The 17,419-nt window shown below is 39.7% G+C and overlaps 1 protein-coding gene across 24 annotated transcripts in view; it reads right to left on the minus strand.

Moving 5' to 3' along the window:
- The window catches only part of ATXN7 (ataxin 7), a 139,326-nt gene that overhangs the window by 17,768 nt on the left and 104,139 nt on the right, over positions 1 to 17,419 (minus strand). For all 24 annotated transcript variants that reach the window (XM_054551933.2, XM_063722012.1, XM_054551919.2 and 21 more), the window contains 3 exons: positions 5,611 to 5,863; positions 3,333 to 3,592; positions 2,755 to 2,837 (listed from right to left, as the gene is read on the minus strand). In XM_054551933.2, the coding sequence (XP_054407908.1) occupies positions 2,755 to 2,837; positions 3,333 to 3,592; positions 5,611 to 5,863 (596 nt within the window). The remainder of the gene's footprint in view (positions 1 to 2,754; positions 2,838 to 3,332; positions 3,593 to 5,610; positions 5,864 to 17,419) is intronic.

Genomic DNA, 17,419 nt, shown 5'->3' on the forward strand with positions numbered 1-17,419 from the left:
GACGGGATATTAGACAGATGAAGAAGTGAGGAGGGGCAGTGAGGGTGGCAGACAGACAACAGAGAATGAGTATGGGGATGAACAGCAGCAAATCCCCTCACGGTGAAGAGAACAGATAACGTTCTAAGTCTAAGACAGAAGAGACCTGGCAGCAACTTGGCAGCAACTTGGGAAACACTCAGGGTAGGGACATGCAGGCATGTTTAGCCCTACTGAGCTTAACAGATTCAGACCAAAGTGAAGGCAAGGAAAAGGAAAAGAACTGACAAAACAATGAAAAAAAGTCAAAGCATCCTGTAAAAGGGCAGGCCTGGCGGATGCTGCATTTTCTGCCAGTTCTATGCTGACCTCATGACAAGCTGGGTCTCAAGACTTATTAATGCAATGACAGGCTTAGCCCAATGCCACAGACAGTAATGACACCCTTAAACAAGGACAAGGGGAACACATATCATTTGAAAAGGAAGATGGGAGAAAAATGCAAACCCATTCAAAGTCAGTCCACCTAGCAATAAAGGCACAGGAAGAATGCTAGTCAAGCTCCTTGAAGATTTTAAGTTGGAAAAAAAACTTTTGGCAACCTCACTTCTGGGTAGTTATCCAAAATAACTGAAATCAGAATCTCAAAGAGCCATTAGAACTCCTATGTTCACTGAAGTATTATTTACAATAGACAAGATGTAGAAATAATATAAATGTCTGTCAACAGGTGACTGGATGAAGACGACGTAGTATATACATACACTGGAATACTATTCAGCCCTTAAAAAGAAGGAAATTCTGCACTATGCCACAACAAGTATGAGGTAAGCTTGAGGACATTATACTAAGATAAATAACCCAGTCACAGAACGATTACACACTGCATGATTCCACTTATATGAGATCTATAATCAAACTCACAGAATCAAAGACTAGAGTGGTGGCTGCCAGCGGCTGAAGGGAGAGGGAAATAAGGAGTTACTAATCAATGAGCATGAAGTTTCAGTTATAGCAAGATGAACAAGTTCTACACATCTGCTGTATAATATTCTATCACAGTCAACAATACTGTCTTGCACACTTAAAGGTGTGGTTTCCTGCCACACTTTGATTGAAAAAGAACATCTTGGGTTTGAAAAAAGCAAACCTCATTGCCCACAGGTACTGTATTACTGAGAAATCCATATTACTGAGAGTCAGGTAGGCAGGAAGAGGACAGAAGGAGAATGGCAAGTTGTGATCATGATGTGGACAGGGCTGAGGCATGCTTTCACACATTCTCTTAGGGACAGCTGAAACTGACATAATTCTACAGAACTCAGGTGGCTATCTTCATACACCACCACCACTACACCACTGTGTGTCCAATTAGTACCCTATACAAAAAAAAAAAGCAGTTTGTTTTATGAGAGTTTTTAACCTAGAAATCCAAGGATGGGCTTGGGGTGGGGGTGTCCATTAACCCAAGATAGAAAAATTCAGAATGTGTATGTGTATGCACTATTTTATTCTCGGAAGATGGACTGTGTTTTTTTTTTTTTTTAAATGAGATATTTAAAGGTACTCTTGACCAACCCTTTTCCCCAAAAAGGTTCTGAACCACTGCTGTAAGACAAAATCTACACACTAAAATTAAATTAGAAGCTCAAATTAAAGTAAGAACCACTTAAAAATTTCCAACTGCAGAAGACTGTAACATGCCTCCACTGGTTGGGGCAAGGGGGCAGGGCCTGAAGTCCTTTATTCAAATACACTTTAATAAAATTTAAAATAAAACACTAACAATTTTATTAATTTTTAGAAGAAAATGCTAACTTTTATCATTTTTACCCCCTCCCTCTAAGGTTTTAAAATTACATACTTCAAAGCAGTGACTCTGAATGCTTCTTGAACCTTTCTGGGGGGTAGCTGGGGATACCCTCCAGAGAAATGCACATCAACACACAAGCTCATTTATGTAGAGGTGTTCACTGATGACCTGAAGCCACCCCACATCAATAACCCATACTTTTCAGCAAATATAGCTGATTAACTATATAAGGCTATATAAAATGCCTTATTAGCATACTGGCATTTTAAAAGAAGGAAGACCCCAGAGCAAAAAGGAAGACCATTACATTTTCTTAGCTTGTATATAAATTATTAATATATTTTATCTAGTGTTTTTTTTTCTCTTAAAAGAGATGGGTCTCGTAATGTTGTCCAGGCTGGACTCGAACTCCCAGGCTCAAGCAATCCTTCTGCTTCAGCCTCCCCACTAGCTGGGACTTACAGGCATGCTTGGCTTGCAGTATTTTTTTTTTAAACTAGAAAACAGGGCTATCTCAAAGTCACAGATTTTTTTTTAAATCGTTCTTTAAAATTTAAGACCATGGGTGACACATTTTTTAAATGTTCATACACACACAAAGGAAATTTCCGGACTTGCTTTAAGCCAGTATAATTTAAAGCACAGTCAAGGGTAGCCTATATGGAAATATTAAAAGTTTTTAAAAATAACAGACTGACTGGGAGAGAACACTATTCCTGTGGATACAACACTGCTCATTAGAAACAAAACCTCTGTCAAGATTATAATTTATAACAACACACTTCACATTTTGTCAATCTGAGGCTTTCTTCAACAGAACCAAGTTATTCCTTCACCTACACAATTCAGAACAATCCACAGAGCATCTTCTCTGGGTTAGAGAGACTTTGGGAGCAGTGTGGTACATCCCAGTCACCCATGTTTATCAGGATAGTCTGCTTGACTTTCAGGAGTCCACCTACCTTGCATGTCAGAGACCGGGTGCAGGGCTTCTTGGTGTCGAGATCAATAACCCCACAGTGGATGTCAGGATCAAACTCTCTTTCTGTCAAAAGAACACAGGCATTACATGCAGCCTGACAAACTCTCCTCCATGTATTTTGTAAGTAAGAAAATAGAAGAAATCAACAGTTAGATAAATTATAGCTGGAATAAAATCCACATTATCAATAAAATAAAAAATATACAACGTGTGAGTGCTGCAACAAAGCAGCAACATCAATAAGACAGGGGGTGACTACTGCCATCAGATGACAGAAAAGATATTGTTTAAGTCTGTATTACTTCCTTCAGAAATACACCACTAGAAAGCTACTTTTACATGACCTACACACACACACACACACATACACACACACACACTCATGCTCTTTAAAAACCAAGAGTGAAGAGAACAAACATATTAACTAAGGAACTTCCTCCTAAAGCTGAAGTTGACCAGTTTTAAAAATAGAAATTCTAGATTGCAGTTGATTTGCTCCCCATGAATGCCCATTTAATATATAGAGAAGCATTATGAAGAAACAAAATTTGAAGTTACCTGATAATCTCTTATTTAAAAATTTCCTATTATTGGAATTGTCTTCAGGTTTCTTTTCCAGAGCGGGCGGTGCAGGAAGCCCTTTGCCATTCAGAATCTGTCCAGGTGAAGGCAAGGTTGGCTTTGGTATTGACGGGCAGTTAAGGCCAGGCTTGACTAAGGAACTCACAGTAGCAGGACAGGTTGGCCCCACCGCAGATTTCAGTAGTGTGCCATCCATTTTCGGATGAATCTTCTCCACTTTCACAGAGGGTGTCATGCTGTCATAGAAGGAAGTGAGAAAACCAGTGCCTGAGTGCCTCAGCAGCCCCCAGGTGAATGGTGAGCCAGAGGGATGAGGGTAGAGCCTGGGCCTACCCAAGCGCTGCACAGGTCCAGCCTCTTGGAAGGCTCCTTATGAATTTCGTTAGTAAGGTTCATACTTATTAAGTCTATAAGCCCTTCTGGTGAGGCAAAACCCTCAGGGGACCATCAAATTTGCCTCGTCTTTCATCATTTCAAAAAATTTTACACATGAGGCAATGGGAAACTTAGACCTGATACCCAATGCAATGCAATTTCTGTAAGAAGCAAAACATAAAAAGGTCTAAAAGAACCAAAGACTATTTGCAGAAGCCTTGGAGAATATCTTTTGAGGACTGCCATTTGTAAGAAAGGATTCATCAAAACAAAGTAAACTTCTGAGTGAACGAATATTTCCAATAAATGTCACTAAAGACTTATGAGAACTCAAACATGCTTAATAACATATCTCCAAGAAGAGGTTGTTTGCTTCTGTCAATAAGGGAGACTAGTGTTTAATAAATATATGTTGTGTCACTAAAGTGGTAATTCTCCAGTCCTTGAAAAATGTTTCTATGAGAGGAGCTTAGGGAATACCTGTGCCACTAACAAAGATATGAATCTTGGAATCTTACTGACACTATCATTTTGCTTGGTAAAACTGAAAATACTGGTAGGAAGCTAACAACTGGCCTGGTTCCCATCTAAAGGCCTAGCTCTAAGTAAAGAAGATTTGAATCAATGAGGTTGTATAAACTTTGTTCAGTGGAGTCAGTGCTCTAACAGCTGTTAAGCTGGTCAGTGACTTACACACTACACTGGCACCTTTTTTGGCTTTCAGACAGCTCCCGGAACAAAAACCAAGCTTGCTGTACTGTACTTCTGACAGAAGAACAGGGGCTGGGGGCTTAGCAACCAGGACGAACAGCCCCAAACAACTGTACCTGGAATAGCCTGACAGCAGTAGAGAGACTGCAAGATGTCACATCCTCTCCCAGCTGGCACGGTCCTTATGCAGCAGCAGGTGCTGGACCCTACCCTGAGATTAACCAGGTTACCAGATCTTGGACCTACGATGTGTGCTATACCCTCCAAAAGCAGGCTGGCCCAAGAAAAGCCATCCGCCACCAGGCTGAGGGATGCCATGACAAGGCGAAGTATGTTTCTATTGGAGTGCATGGCTGCTCTCTCACATGACCTCAAGAAACCTGTCAATCTACTGAGTGACCATGGAAACTTGCCGAAGCCATGCCTGGCAGGTGTGAACTTCCTTCAGCCTTCTCTCATCACTGCTGTGATGTGAACCTAAGGTTGAAGGGAGGAAGCACTGCTTCCCTATTTGCTCTGCAGACCCCCGAAAATTCTACAGCAGCATCTGGGAATTTCTGCATCTTTTTATCATTACTATTATCCACAGCAGCAGTAGCAGGAGTGCCAGTATCCATTTGTTAACCGTCCCCTATGGCCAGACACTATGCCAGGTGCTAGACATATATTAACTAAAATATTCTCAATAACCCAGCATAGTGGCTGTTATTCTTAGAGAGAAACGGTGCCTTGCCTAAACCCCTACAGCTAAGAAGTGGCAGAAATGGGACACAAATCCAGGCCTATATGACTTGAGGCCTTCTTGGACAAAACTCCCCCACCTCACGAAGCTTCCTTCTCCTCATCTGGAAAACGAGGATAGTAACAGTACCTATTCCATAGGGTTGTTGTGGTAAGTGACATAGTACACACATAGAGTTACGTTTCAGTAGCTAGCACACAAGGATAGATCAATAAATATTAGTAACCTTATTATCACTGCTATTACTACTCTAAAAAGCTTCCTATGACATGATAGGGAAACATCAAGAAACAATACAACATACATTTGAATTCTTCCCCAAGTAGGCTCTCTTTTGTATTATTCACAGGCACTCTCACATGCCACTAGTGTACGCAGTTCCATTTCCAGCAGGTAAGCTTTAAAAACCCTCTTGGCCATACTCACATTCTACCATGGGGAACTCTACTTTGCTGAATGGGATGCATTGGCCTGGTGTTCCCCCTGAGCTGCAGTTTCTCTTTGGGTGATTTCAACAACTTGGAACTTGATGAGGATGCGCTAAGAACACCTCCACTGGAAGAACGGTTACTTCCACTTGCACTGCCTCCTTTGCTTTTGGACAGAGAAGGGAAGAAGGAAAATACTGATGTGGGAGGAACAGCCAAAGGCGGCTTGCTGGATGAGCTATGTCTTCTTTCTGAAAAGGAAAACAAAGAAAAAAAGACATCATGTTTTAGGCAAATCTCAAATGTAATTCTGGAAGAATTCCCTGAAATCAATATATTCAGATTAAAACACGTATCATTAAGTGAAGATATGTTAAACTCAGCAGCCTTCAGAAATGGCTCATCTAGGCCCCACAGACTTACTTAACATTCTAGGAACGGGTCCTTCTGTTTCTGAAGTATCTCAGCATAAAGAGTTTTATCACATACACCCATCAGGAAATTAGACAACCACCGTAAACATGAGAATATTGCCTTTTGGGTTTTGGGTGCTAAAAATGAACCTCATTGGCTCCAACTTGCATTAAGAGAGAGGAAAATTATTCATTCATCTGCAGAGCTCTGCTAAATGACACTGCAAGCAATTCTTTCTTCCTAACACAGCACCTCTCTGATTTTCAAAATAGCAAAACCTTAAGAAACAAGTTGTACCTTCTTTTTTTTCCCTGTCACTACCCACCAGCATATGACACCAAATAAGAATGTTTCTAGGGTTATCTTATCATTCCCTAAGAATCTGTGCTGAAATTTTCCAGTGAATCATTTCACTTCCCACCCCCCCTTTTTTAATAATCTCACTTGACTACAGATGGCATAGCTCCGGTTCACACCACTAAGATGCCAAAGGCGCAAGACAAAAATACCACAAATAGCTACGCCTGTTTTTTAAACCAGGAAGTAATTCATGGTTAAGTATAGACTACAAAGGTTTAGCTGAAAATAAATCTATCCACTGGAGAATCAGGTTTTCTTAGAGTAAGGTAATCCATACTAATATACATCAAGAGCTGTTGAAGAATGTTACCATCAGAAACAAGTAAATTATTTGGTAACTTTATCCGCTTGAGTACCTTAGTGGCTGCCTTTAATTAATTCATTTAAAATTACACATTTGCTTAAATCTAAGTTTTAAAATGCATGTGATCCAACATTGACTTATCACAATACAGTAGCTATATGAGTATTTAAAACATTAGGCACATGATGATCAATGACCACAAGTAAGACTTCAATGGTTTATTTCCAAAGATGGTCTTGTAGCAGTCCTGAGCTTCTTGGTAAAACTGTGGTGACTTATTCCTGGAAGCGCACTACTTCAATGATGGCTTATAAAGTACTTAACAGTGTGTTCCACACCAGGACAAAATTATTATCCTAGCTATCTACAGACAAAATTCAAATTTCCATTCTCCAACTCAACTACACAAAGGCTACAATCAAGTTAGGAAGGTTAAATTGATAGTGATTTATATTATAAGTGCCTTTTGCTTTTTGTTCACCCCAAAATGAAAGCTGTGTATAAGGAAGAAAAAACTAAAATAAATTCAGTTTAACAGTTTTCCAAATTTGGCATCTGAAGATGTTTTTAAATTTAGTTTTTCTCTCTTTTATGATCCCAAACACTCTGAACATACTTTTAAGCATCAGCACTTGTCAGCCAGGATTGTAAACATGTGTTTGCAGTTCTGTCACCTGCCTTAGACGATACAGCTTCTGTGGGCCATGTCCCCATTGTCTTTCTCTGTAAGGCATGGGACAGAGGTCTTCAATTAACTTCTGCATGACGGTAAAGCTTTTCTTGTGAAAAGGAGTGATTTTGGAAGGCCCTAGACCAGTGGCTGTCAACCTTGGCTACCCACTGGAATAACATAAGGAGCTTTAAAAACACTGATGCATAGGTCCCTCCCTCAGAGACTGAGTTTGGGGTGTGGACTAGGCATCCAGATTTTTGACAAGTTTCCCTGTCTGATTCCACTGTGCAGCCATGGTTGAGACACTGCAGTAGACCAGGCTAATGCCTCAAGAACCATTAACCACAGCTGAGTAAGTTATCATGTGCATGGCACTGAGAATACTGCCAGCTACAAGGCACTAAAGGGTTTGTCAAATGAAGCTCACCACTACTACTTGTCTTGTATTAGTGTTTTCCAAATTTTCATCAACTGCAAACTATTTTCATCATTCTTACCAAAGCTACATAAAATACTATTTTTTTAAACTCAACATTTTAATTTACATTATTAATTCTATCATCTCCTCCTCCTTACTCTAATACTAGCCAGTCTCTCATGGGGACATCATTGGTATTTTGGACAGGACAATTCTTCATACAGGATTTTAGGATGGTTAGCATTCCTAGTCTCCTACTGCTTCTTCACCAGTAGTGCCTGTCTGCCAAAGACAACCTGAAACCACCCCCTAATCCATTTCCAGATGGGCCCCAGCGTGAAGCAGGGCACCTCTACCCTCAGCTGAGATAGATTTTTTCCAAAATAGTATCTGTGAAACAGTAAGTTCAATAAGCTTATTATCTAAACTGAACATTAAAATATTCATCCATGTTTATCTACAAAAATCACCTTGTGTACCCCCTGAAACAGTGCACTAAAGGAATAGCATGTCTGTGATATGAAGAAGACAGAGAAAACCCTCAACTAGAACTTTGACTTTTAAGAAGTACACTCTAGGTATCAGAATTCTCAAGCAGCTGTCTCAGAGCAAACGTGTGATGTATTTTCTTTGAAGATCAAATGATTAGATAAAATTCTCAATCGAATTAAATACCCTCAGTTCTGCTATGAAGCTTGTTTTGAGAATGCAAATGCATTCCAAAGCCACCGATATACTAAGAAACAATTTGAACATACTGAAATTTTGCATTCGCTTTTTCATGATTTTTGTCTGTAAGAAATACCAGGTGAACACAGAAAACTATACCTGGCTGAAATGAGCCACGTGGGAAAACACAAAATGCACACCCCCTCAAACTTCCACCATCTACCTCAGTTCACCACCATGGGTGTTATTAACCACACCCAAACACAGCTGATGCTACAATTTTTCATCCAATTTCAGATACCTCCTTCCATCACTTCACAGTCAAGCTGCAACCCTTCCCATGCCTTCCACAAGCAAATGCCAGGTCTTCTCAAGGTAACTGCCATGTTTATTCTAGTATTTATGTATTTTTTGACCATTTAACATTTGTAAGACTGTGCTACCCTTTTCATTAGGTTCATGTTTTTCTGTATGTGTCACTGATGAGGTCTTTGAGTGTTGTGCCATAACCCCGTTTTCCCAATAAGCCTCATGTGGTTTTTGTTGCGTAATTTTGCATTGTGCAGTAATTTTTTAGGAATGCATGTTGTGTTATAGCAGAACTGACTGTAACTTTAAGCTTGTCCTTTCAATTTTCTATTCCCATCATTGTCCACCCTCCCCCTGTTTTCTTTGGTTAAAATCTTCTTTTCTTGCCTATTAACTCTTAATATGGGATTCCACTAGAAAATCAAGGTTCAAAGCTTCTTAAGTTAAAAGTCTGCTGATGTATCGATAATATTTCCAAAAAAGTCTATTTTCTACTTAATAACAATAAAAACTATTTAAAAACTAAGAATGACAATCTACCATGTGAATTTTTCATTCACTAAAACTTGAAACAGATTGTGTGTGTGTAGTGTGTGTAAGTAACTGAGATTCTGGCTGAAAAGTGCCAGCTCAAATTCTTGTCATGCTACTGAATTAAGCTGTTCCTTAACATCATGGACTGGTAACTTACTCTGTGAAAAGGACAGCATCTGGCTTTCCCCCCACAAGAAAGCAAGAAGGAAAAACCAAATTTAATTGTAGTTGAGTTGGACTCCCCTTATCCTTTCACTGTGAGTTCTTATTTTTCATAAGATTTTAAACTGGGCATCTAGCTCTAAAAAAGTGTTTGATCCCAGATCAGAAGAGAAGTGGGCAAATTATAGGTGGGATTAGGGACCCTATATTAAGTGGACAACGTGGTGGCCAGATGCTGAGCACAACTGCATTGTGGTCTGCTGAGGAGTCCAAGTTGAGTTTTCAAAGCGCTCCTCTCTCCAGGATCTGGCACCAGCCCAGAGAAAGCACACTCTGTCCCTGAATGAGGAGGGCATGATGAATGGCTCCAGCAAGGGAGAGACAGGCCGACTGACAGACAAGTACAGACACAAGAAAAGAGCAGAGACAAAGAAAGACACACATGCCTAAGTGTGTATGTGTGTGTTGTGCTGGGGAGAAGAGAGGGAGACAGAGCTTCATGGAGCTCTTTCCCCTTGTGGCTTCAATATGTCACATGGCAAGGACAGGATATTAGTAGTGGTGTAGGAGGGTGGACAGCTCTCTATAGGTCTTCCAAAACTGAATGCAACCAATACTAAGCTTATAATTCTGAATTCATGCTGAGATTTTTTTTTAATTATAAGTATTAACACCCAGGTACACACCAAAAAGGAGTTCAAAGCAAATAATTAGATCTTTTTATATCATAAATATTGCTTTGAAAACAACTAAAAATAATCTATAATGAGCAAGTGTCAAAATTAGGGCACAAATCTAAAAAGCAGTCAAAACAAATTGTAACTCCAAATGCTAACATTCATACTCGAAAATAATCTAGAAGGATATGTCAAGCTTTCTAAAAAGTGGTTATTCCCGGGATTATAGCTCTATTTTTTAAAACATTTGTGTATTGTTTTTCTATAATGAATACAGTTTACTCGGTTATCAAATACACACTTCTAAAGAAGAAAAATTTGGTGTTCTGGTTTCAATTTTACACATGCCAAAATAAAGCAAGGCATACTATCATTCCTGAGCATAGTATCAATTTGTCCCATTCTCAACGGGTATCACGCAAGTGGCTAACTACTAAGAAACCCCCACAGAACCTGAATTAAATATCTTCAGTTCTGCTATAAAGCTTGTTTTGAGAATGCAAATGCATTCCAAAGCCACCGATATACTAAGAAACAATTTGAACATATTGAAATTTTGCATTTGCTTTTTCATGATTTTTGTCTGTAAGAAATACTAGGGGAACACAGAAAACTGTAACCGGCTGAAATGAGCCATGTGGGAAGATTCAAAATGCACACCCCTCAAACTTCTACCATCTACCTCAGTTCACCACCACGTGTGTTATTAACCACACCCAAACACATCTGATGCTACAATTTTTCATCCAATTTCAGATAACCTCCTTCCACCCTCTCATGGTAACTCACAAGCTGCAACTCTTCCCATACCCTTTATTCAGGGCTCTTTTCTTATATCTTATGAAGCCTTTTACTAATCTTTTATAATCCAAACAACTGGCTGATGAGAAATCTCACCTTCAAGAACAACAACATCAACAACAGCTGCTACTGTGTATTGTGTAGAAACCACATGCCAGGCACCATGCTACGGGATTTACATGGATTATCTCAATCAATCCTGACCATCTTTCTAACAAAGTAGATACTATTATTAACCTCACTTTCCAGATGAGGAAGCCAAGGCTTTAAAGGACTCAAGTCAGTTGTCCAACATCACATGGTTACTTAAGAGGCAAAGATGGGTGCAATCCCAGGCAGGCTGACTCCAGCACCTGGGTGAAAGCACAAGGCAACTTGCCTGCTCTGAAATGGCATTATTAGCAAGTCATAATACATGATGGAGGGGCAGGGATAAAGGTGAGGGCTGGGGCATAAATCAGTAAGAAGCCCATATTCCCCAAGGGCTCGGCAAAATCAGGTTGTTAGTGTACAAGTCTGCATAGGCTGAACATTTGTCATCGATGACAGTATTTTGGTATATTCAGGGTGGGATCCAGAATATGTTTAAGGGAAATCCAGATTGTTTTCGATTTCATCTTTCCATTTTGGAAGTTGCTAAGCTAAAAATCAGCTACGGGTGTGTCAGCCAGTGTAGCAATTCCCTGCTTGGAGGGTCTTAAAGCATCCAAGATGGTTTTGATAGAGGCAGACAAATGCCTAGAAAGACAGGGGAGGGTCTCCGATGAAACCCCACCTCCAAGTAGAAGACAGTTTAAAGCCTGAAAACCAAGCTACAAGTTAAATCCTAGGACTGGATTGAGAATTTGTCTTCCCATTTGGGATGCTTTCCTCTAATTGGTCCCCACACTTCACCTATTTTTATATATACCTACCCTTTCCAAATAGGTTTTTCTACACTGTCATGCCCACCTTTGAGTTGTGCCTTCCCTTTAAACTTTTTTGCATACTCACAAACCAATCAGCAGGCACTCCCCATTCTGAGTCCATAAAGGGCCCCAGAACCAGCCACATGGGGGAATTATTCCCCTCTCCTTGAATCCTCTCTCTGCTTGAAAGCCGTTTTCATTGCTCAATAAAATTCTTCTCCACTCTTCTCACCCTCCAATGTTCCATGTATCCTCATTCTTCTTGGGTGCAATACAAGAGCTCAGGAACTGCCAAACGCAGGTACAACCTTAACACAGGTAAGCTGCGGCACACCCAGCGTGGCCGAGGGAGACCCAAGCAGGGCATATCACTGGCCGGGCATCCCTGGCTTGCAGAGTGACCAAGAAGAAAAATCCTGCATCAGTTTGAAGAGTGAACTGTGACAGAATGTGCCAACTGGGGCTGTCTTTATAGCTTGGCTAAAAAGAATCAACTTACACAGTTTCCAGGTGAGCATGCTCTACAAAAGACCATTGGCAAACACCTGCTCAATAGGGTAAGGCTGGACCCACAAACCAATACACAATACAATATGCATGCTTCGAGTCACTCTCAGGTTGTTTATGGTCACCTTCCCAGCAGAGGCTCAGGACTGTTGGGCACAGTCTTGATATGTATGGGTTGAGTAATCAGCCTGAACAGAATCCAAATCAGATAAAAACATTTTTTAAAAGATTACCTGAAAAGGGCAAGAACTTTAGAGTCAGGGATATGTGGGTTCATATCCTTGCTTTGCCAGTTACTAGTTGGGTGACCCTGGGCAACCAGCTCACTCCGTCCTCGTTGGCAGCGTCTTCAACTGCCAAGCCTACTTTGCAGGGCTGCTGTGGATTAAACGATAAAGAGTTGCAAAGCCTGCAGCACAGAGCCTACTATGGACCAAGTACTGAGAACTCAACAGCACATAAGACAGAGGCCCCATGTTAGCTTGGCTGATGCCAGCTACAGGCTTATTTATTTAGACAGAAAAGTACTCACAAATAACACCTGACTTCTAAAGGAGGTAGAAATCACTTAAGAACAAACCAAACCCTCTTTACTGTAAGTTATCTTCTCCAGTGTGATAAGGATTTAGTATATATATTTTACATGCCATTTCAGGAAGATATCAACCTTTCTAAGATAGGAGCTCAGGGGAGCAACTTTAAGAATTCATTTAAAAATCAGCAAATTCACATCAAACAAAAAGGACATTCATTCAAGCTAAAGTTATTTTACAAATAAAAGGTTGGCTCATTTTCCTCATAGAATTCAGAAGACACTCAGGAAGAACTGCAAGTAGAATAAAATGAATATCAAGTCTCAAATTCAGTTTACAGATCCAAAGGTGGAAATTTTGGGCAGATTTTCTAAGTAAAACCCACAAATTTTTCTTTAAATGAAACTCACTCACACTTTCAGATAGACTCAGTTAAGGTTAAACAGAGTGTGCACTCTGCATGGATGGGCCTTATGAGAAATACCAATGCATGCTTCAAGGAATGCATGACTTCATGCCTTCTGACAGCTCCATTCCACAAACATCCCATAACGATGCCCATTTAAAGCAAGGACTTTCAATAATGAAGGTTATACAAGGCTATAAAATGTAAAACACAGGTAAACATGCACACAGTCTTTGGCCAGTCACAGTAAATAATAATGCATGTATCAAAAGCTCAGTTTAAAAACTTTAGGTCATTCATTAAGCTGTCCCTTCACAAAATTATTTATTGTTTATTTTTATGTCCAGGTTGAAAAATAACTGCAGCTTGCTATTATACAGCTCCCAATTAATCCAAACTGTCATACTCCATTTCCAGGCCACCAAACACAACTTGTGAGGTGTCAATTGGCATCATGTGTCTTTCACAAGGATTATAACTCCTTAAGAAAACATCCAAGAGCAGGACCTGAGGCAAACTAGAAATAAAGACTGCATAAAAACAAAAACAAAAACAAAAAAAACTCAGCACTTTTTTCTCACACATCTACTTTGCTCCAGACTAGTGTTTTCCCTAAACTTTTGTTATTCACAACTAAATCATATTTTGGATCCTTTTCCAAATCTGCACAATATCTAGACCATTACTTACTTAATATGTTTTTTAAAATTCAGTGGCTGACTAGGTACTAATTTAGCATTATCCTAAGCAATAATATCTCTGAAAGAATGACTTTGTATTTGATGTAGGAGTTTTTTATATATATATATTTTTTCTCATGAATATTAAAAAATATTTGGCATACCATTGAAAATCACACCATGGACTCCACATGAACATCAAGCATTTAATATTTCCTCACTACTTTCATTGTTGTCAACTTTTCCCTCTAAATTTTCTTATTCTTTTTAAAAGCACTCACATGTGGCCTGACAAGCAAACATGGTCCTACTCCATCCACTCTTTGTAGTCACAGATCCTTTTTAATCCTAAATCTGCTTTATCTTTGATCCAATTTCTTTATGTTCCCCAGGCACTTGATGAAACTATTCCAGAGAGAGCTGAGTGTAGTCTAATTGCTTAAAAGGAAGCAAGTCAGTGGGACCGTCCCTGGAACATTCAAATCTCAAGTTGGGGAATTCAGAACTGACCTCTGACATGCAGCGCCTCAAAGGACAATTAGCCAAAATTGGGGCTGGGAGGCAACTCCAGAGCCTGCTTAGGTGGGTTACAAATGGCACTGGAAAACACTGAGAAAGAAAAAGTCCTTGCCACAAAGCACTCGGCATCATTTCCACTAGAGAGATTTAACTGAAAAGGATGATTTCAACACTGGCTGCCCTAACAAATTAGTCTCCAACTGCTACCTCTGCCAAATGCATCTCTCCTCCCCCTAATGCGGAGGTGCTTTTAAATTAAAACATAAGGGGAAAGTGCAGAAAAGAGAGTCATTTATAGCACTTGGGCCACTTGAAACAACTTTTCACCAAAGGTCCTAATCAAATTATCAAGCTCTTGAAGTCAGTGCTTTATGACAGAAATAAAGGCCCCACTAAAGTATTCGGGTCTCTTGGCATTTCCATGTCTCTGGGCAGAGCGCGCACTGCAGCATACCCATTCACACTGGCTGCATGAAAGAGAACAGATCACAAAGGGCAGATTACAAGGGAGAACGACTCCACTCCAGTGGGGGAAGGGACAGGCGTGAATGGATTGTAAATAATGTTGCTAAGAAAGGAGCAGAAATATGGCAACCTCAAATAATCCTCTTGCCAGGAATTCTTCCCAAGAGGACTGTTCTTTCTGAACTCTGCTTTCAAGTATGTGAGAAATATGAAAAACTTACTGAATATCTGGGGGATACTCCTTCCTTGCCTAACTTGTTGCTTTTTGCAAACATTTGTAAAAGGGCTTTAAAAAATCCAAATATTTTATTGAAAAATATTGAATGATAGGGAAAAAGAGGAGGTACAGAATGTTACAACAGTTGATCACCTCAGCTATGAGTATAACACCGTTTTTTTTGTCTTTCATAAAACAGCTTAAGTAAAACCGAGTGGTCTGAGTGATCAGTTCAGTTCCTGAAGGACGCCCTTTTTATGCTCCTGCAACCCTGTTCAAGGTGCAGACTTTTGACCCGAGGATTATCATCCTCTCTAACACATGCATACACACAACACTTAGGGAAAGTACCTTTTGGGAAAAGGATGCTGTTGCTTTTGAGTGTTACACAACCATCCAACTGTTTATGCCACCTCTGTGATCTTGCTGTCACTGTTTCTGACTACAGATAGCACACAATGAATGACATGCTGGCTGACACTTCTACTTTGCTAACAGCCGTAAGGACTTCTCTCTGCTATCCTCAGAGAGCACAGTGTTACCCAAATGATGCTGACAGAGTACAGCAATAAATCACCCTGGCCGATTTATTTGACCTCAGTATCTGAGTGATGCACATCATTTTGTAAAATTTCACTCCCCTTTCTCCCTCTTACACCATCATTCACTTGAACTGTTTCTATACCTCAGGTATACATGTGAGAAGAAAAGAGAGAGCCAAAACAAAAATCCACCAGTCTCTAGCTACTTTTGATTCAATCCTCTATGTGTTAGGGAAAAGAACACCTTAGAATTTTAGCAATTTACCTTTATAAGGATAGCCTTCCAATTTGTTATACTATCTGTAGTTCAAGCATCAAACATACTCAGTCTTTACACAAGTATCTCTATAGTCTCAATTTGGTCTAGGTCACCGTTTTCCCAAATGAAACATATGGGCTATTACCAAAATGCTAAAAGACAATTAAAAAAACAAAACAAAACAAAACTATGCCGTTAACCACTCCAATCCAATTTTTACAAAAACACAAAAAGAGAGAATAAAAGGAACCTGGTAAAACTCAAATTAGAGGAGCTGCCTTGTTTTTGTTTAGTTGTTTCTGTTTTGTCTTTTAAAATAGAAAATTCTGTGTAGGAATCCCAACAGGGAGCATCATCTTCCCAGTCCAACAAACAAGAGCAACTCTGCAAGGTACAACGAAATGACAAAACTATCTGCTGAAAAGTGCTACGCTGAGCCAGTCACAATCCTTATTGCTATTTTCCACTAGTTTTATATCCTTTTTATATCACCTTATTCTGGGTGGGGGAGGGCAGAATACCTGAAGACCAGAACATGGAAATAAGAAAAACCTCACATTTTGAACACAGCCTTACAGTTTCCTTCATTATACATTCGTTTAATAAGGAATGAGTGATTAATTACCCAGGAATGCCAATGTTTTCAATGAGTCTGCAACACACATTTATTTTTTCTGAAGAGAGAAACAGTATCTGCTGCACCTGTACGCCCGGGCTGTCAACTAATAAAACATCAGAAGTGACATGCAAAAACGAAAGCAGAAACAGTGAACCTAAAACTGTCTGACAAGAGTTTTCAGAAAAATCAATTATAGAGAATCAACAGCAATTTGATTAAAGGTTTAAGATCTTTTCATATTTAAAGTCCTACAACTGGGGAGCTAAATTTCAACCTCAATTAAAACCATCCGGTCAAGCTCATTATTACACAAGGCATGAAATCTGAATCCCCTGAAAACTAAAGAACTCAATTGACACCTCACTTCCCGCATGACGACAGAAGGTCTGAGACAGGTAAGGTAATATTGAGACTAGCCTCCACACATCCACCCAAGAAGAATCAGCTTAGCTCTGCTGGCTACCTTAATAACACAACTGAAAAAAATCATCTTTTCTGGCAGTCAGTCCATAATTAAATTTTTATACACTCAATTTAAGTTACTGAATGACTTCCCAGGGTTACTGTTTGTATTTTGAAGTTGTTCTTCCTCTTGACGCAGTGTTCTGTTTGAAACTTTGCTGTGGAATTGAAGTATCTGACAAAACAGCTTTCAAACACATTCTACAGGAAACACTGCAAACTGCCTGTCATGAAACCTCACTTACCACAAGTAAGATAAAAAACAAACAGTTAAAGCGTGTTACAACGTTCCTCCATTTTTAGAGAGCGACGTAACCAATACTCTCTCTGTTTTCAGATATGGGAACTGTTTGGTGCAAACCTCAGCAT

This window comes from Pongo abelii, chromosome 2, assembly GCF_028885655.2.
Source record: "Pongo abelii isolate AG06213 chromosome 2, NHGRI_mPonAbe1-v2.0_pri, whole genome shotgun sequence".
In the NCBI taxonomy this organism is placed as follows: Eukaryota; Metazoa; Chordata; class Mammalia; order Primates; family Hominidae; genus Pongo; species Pongo abelii.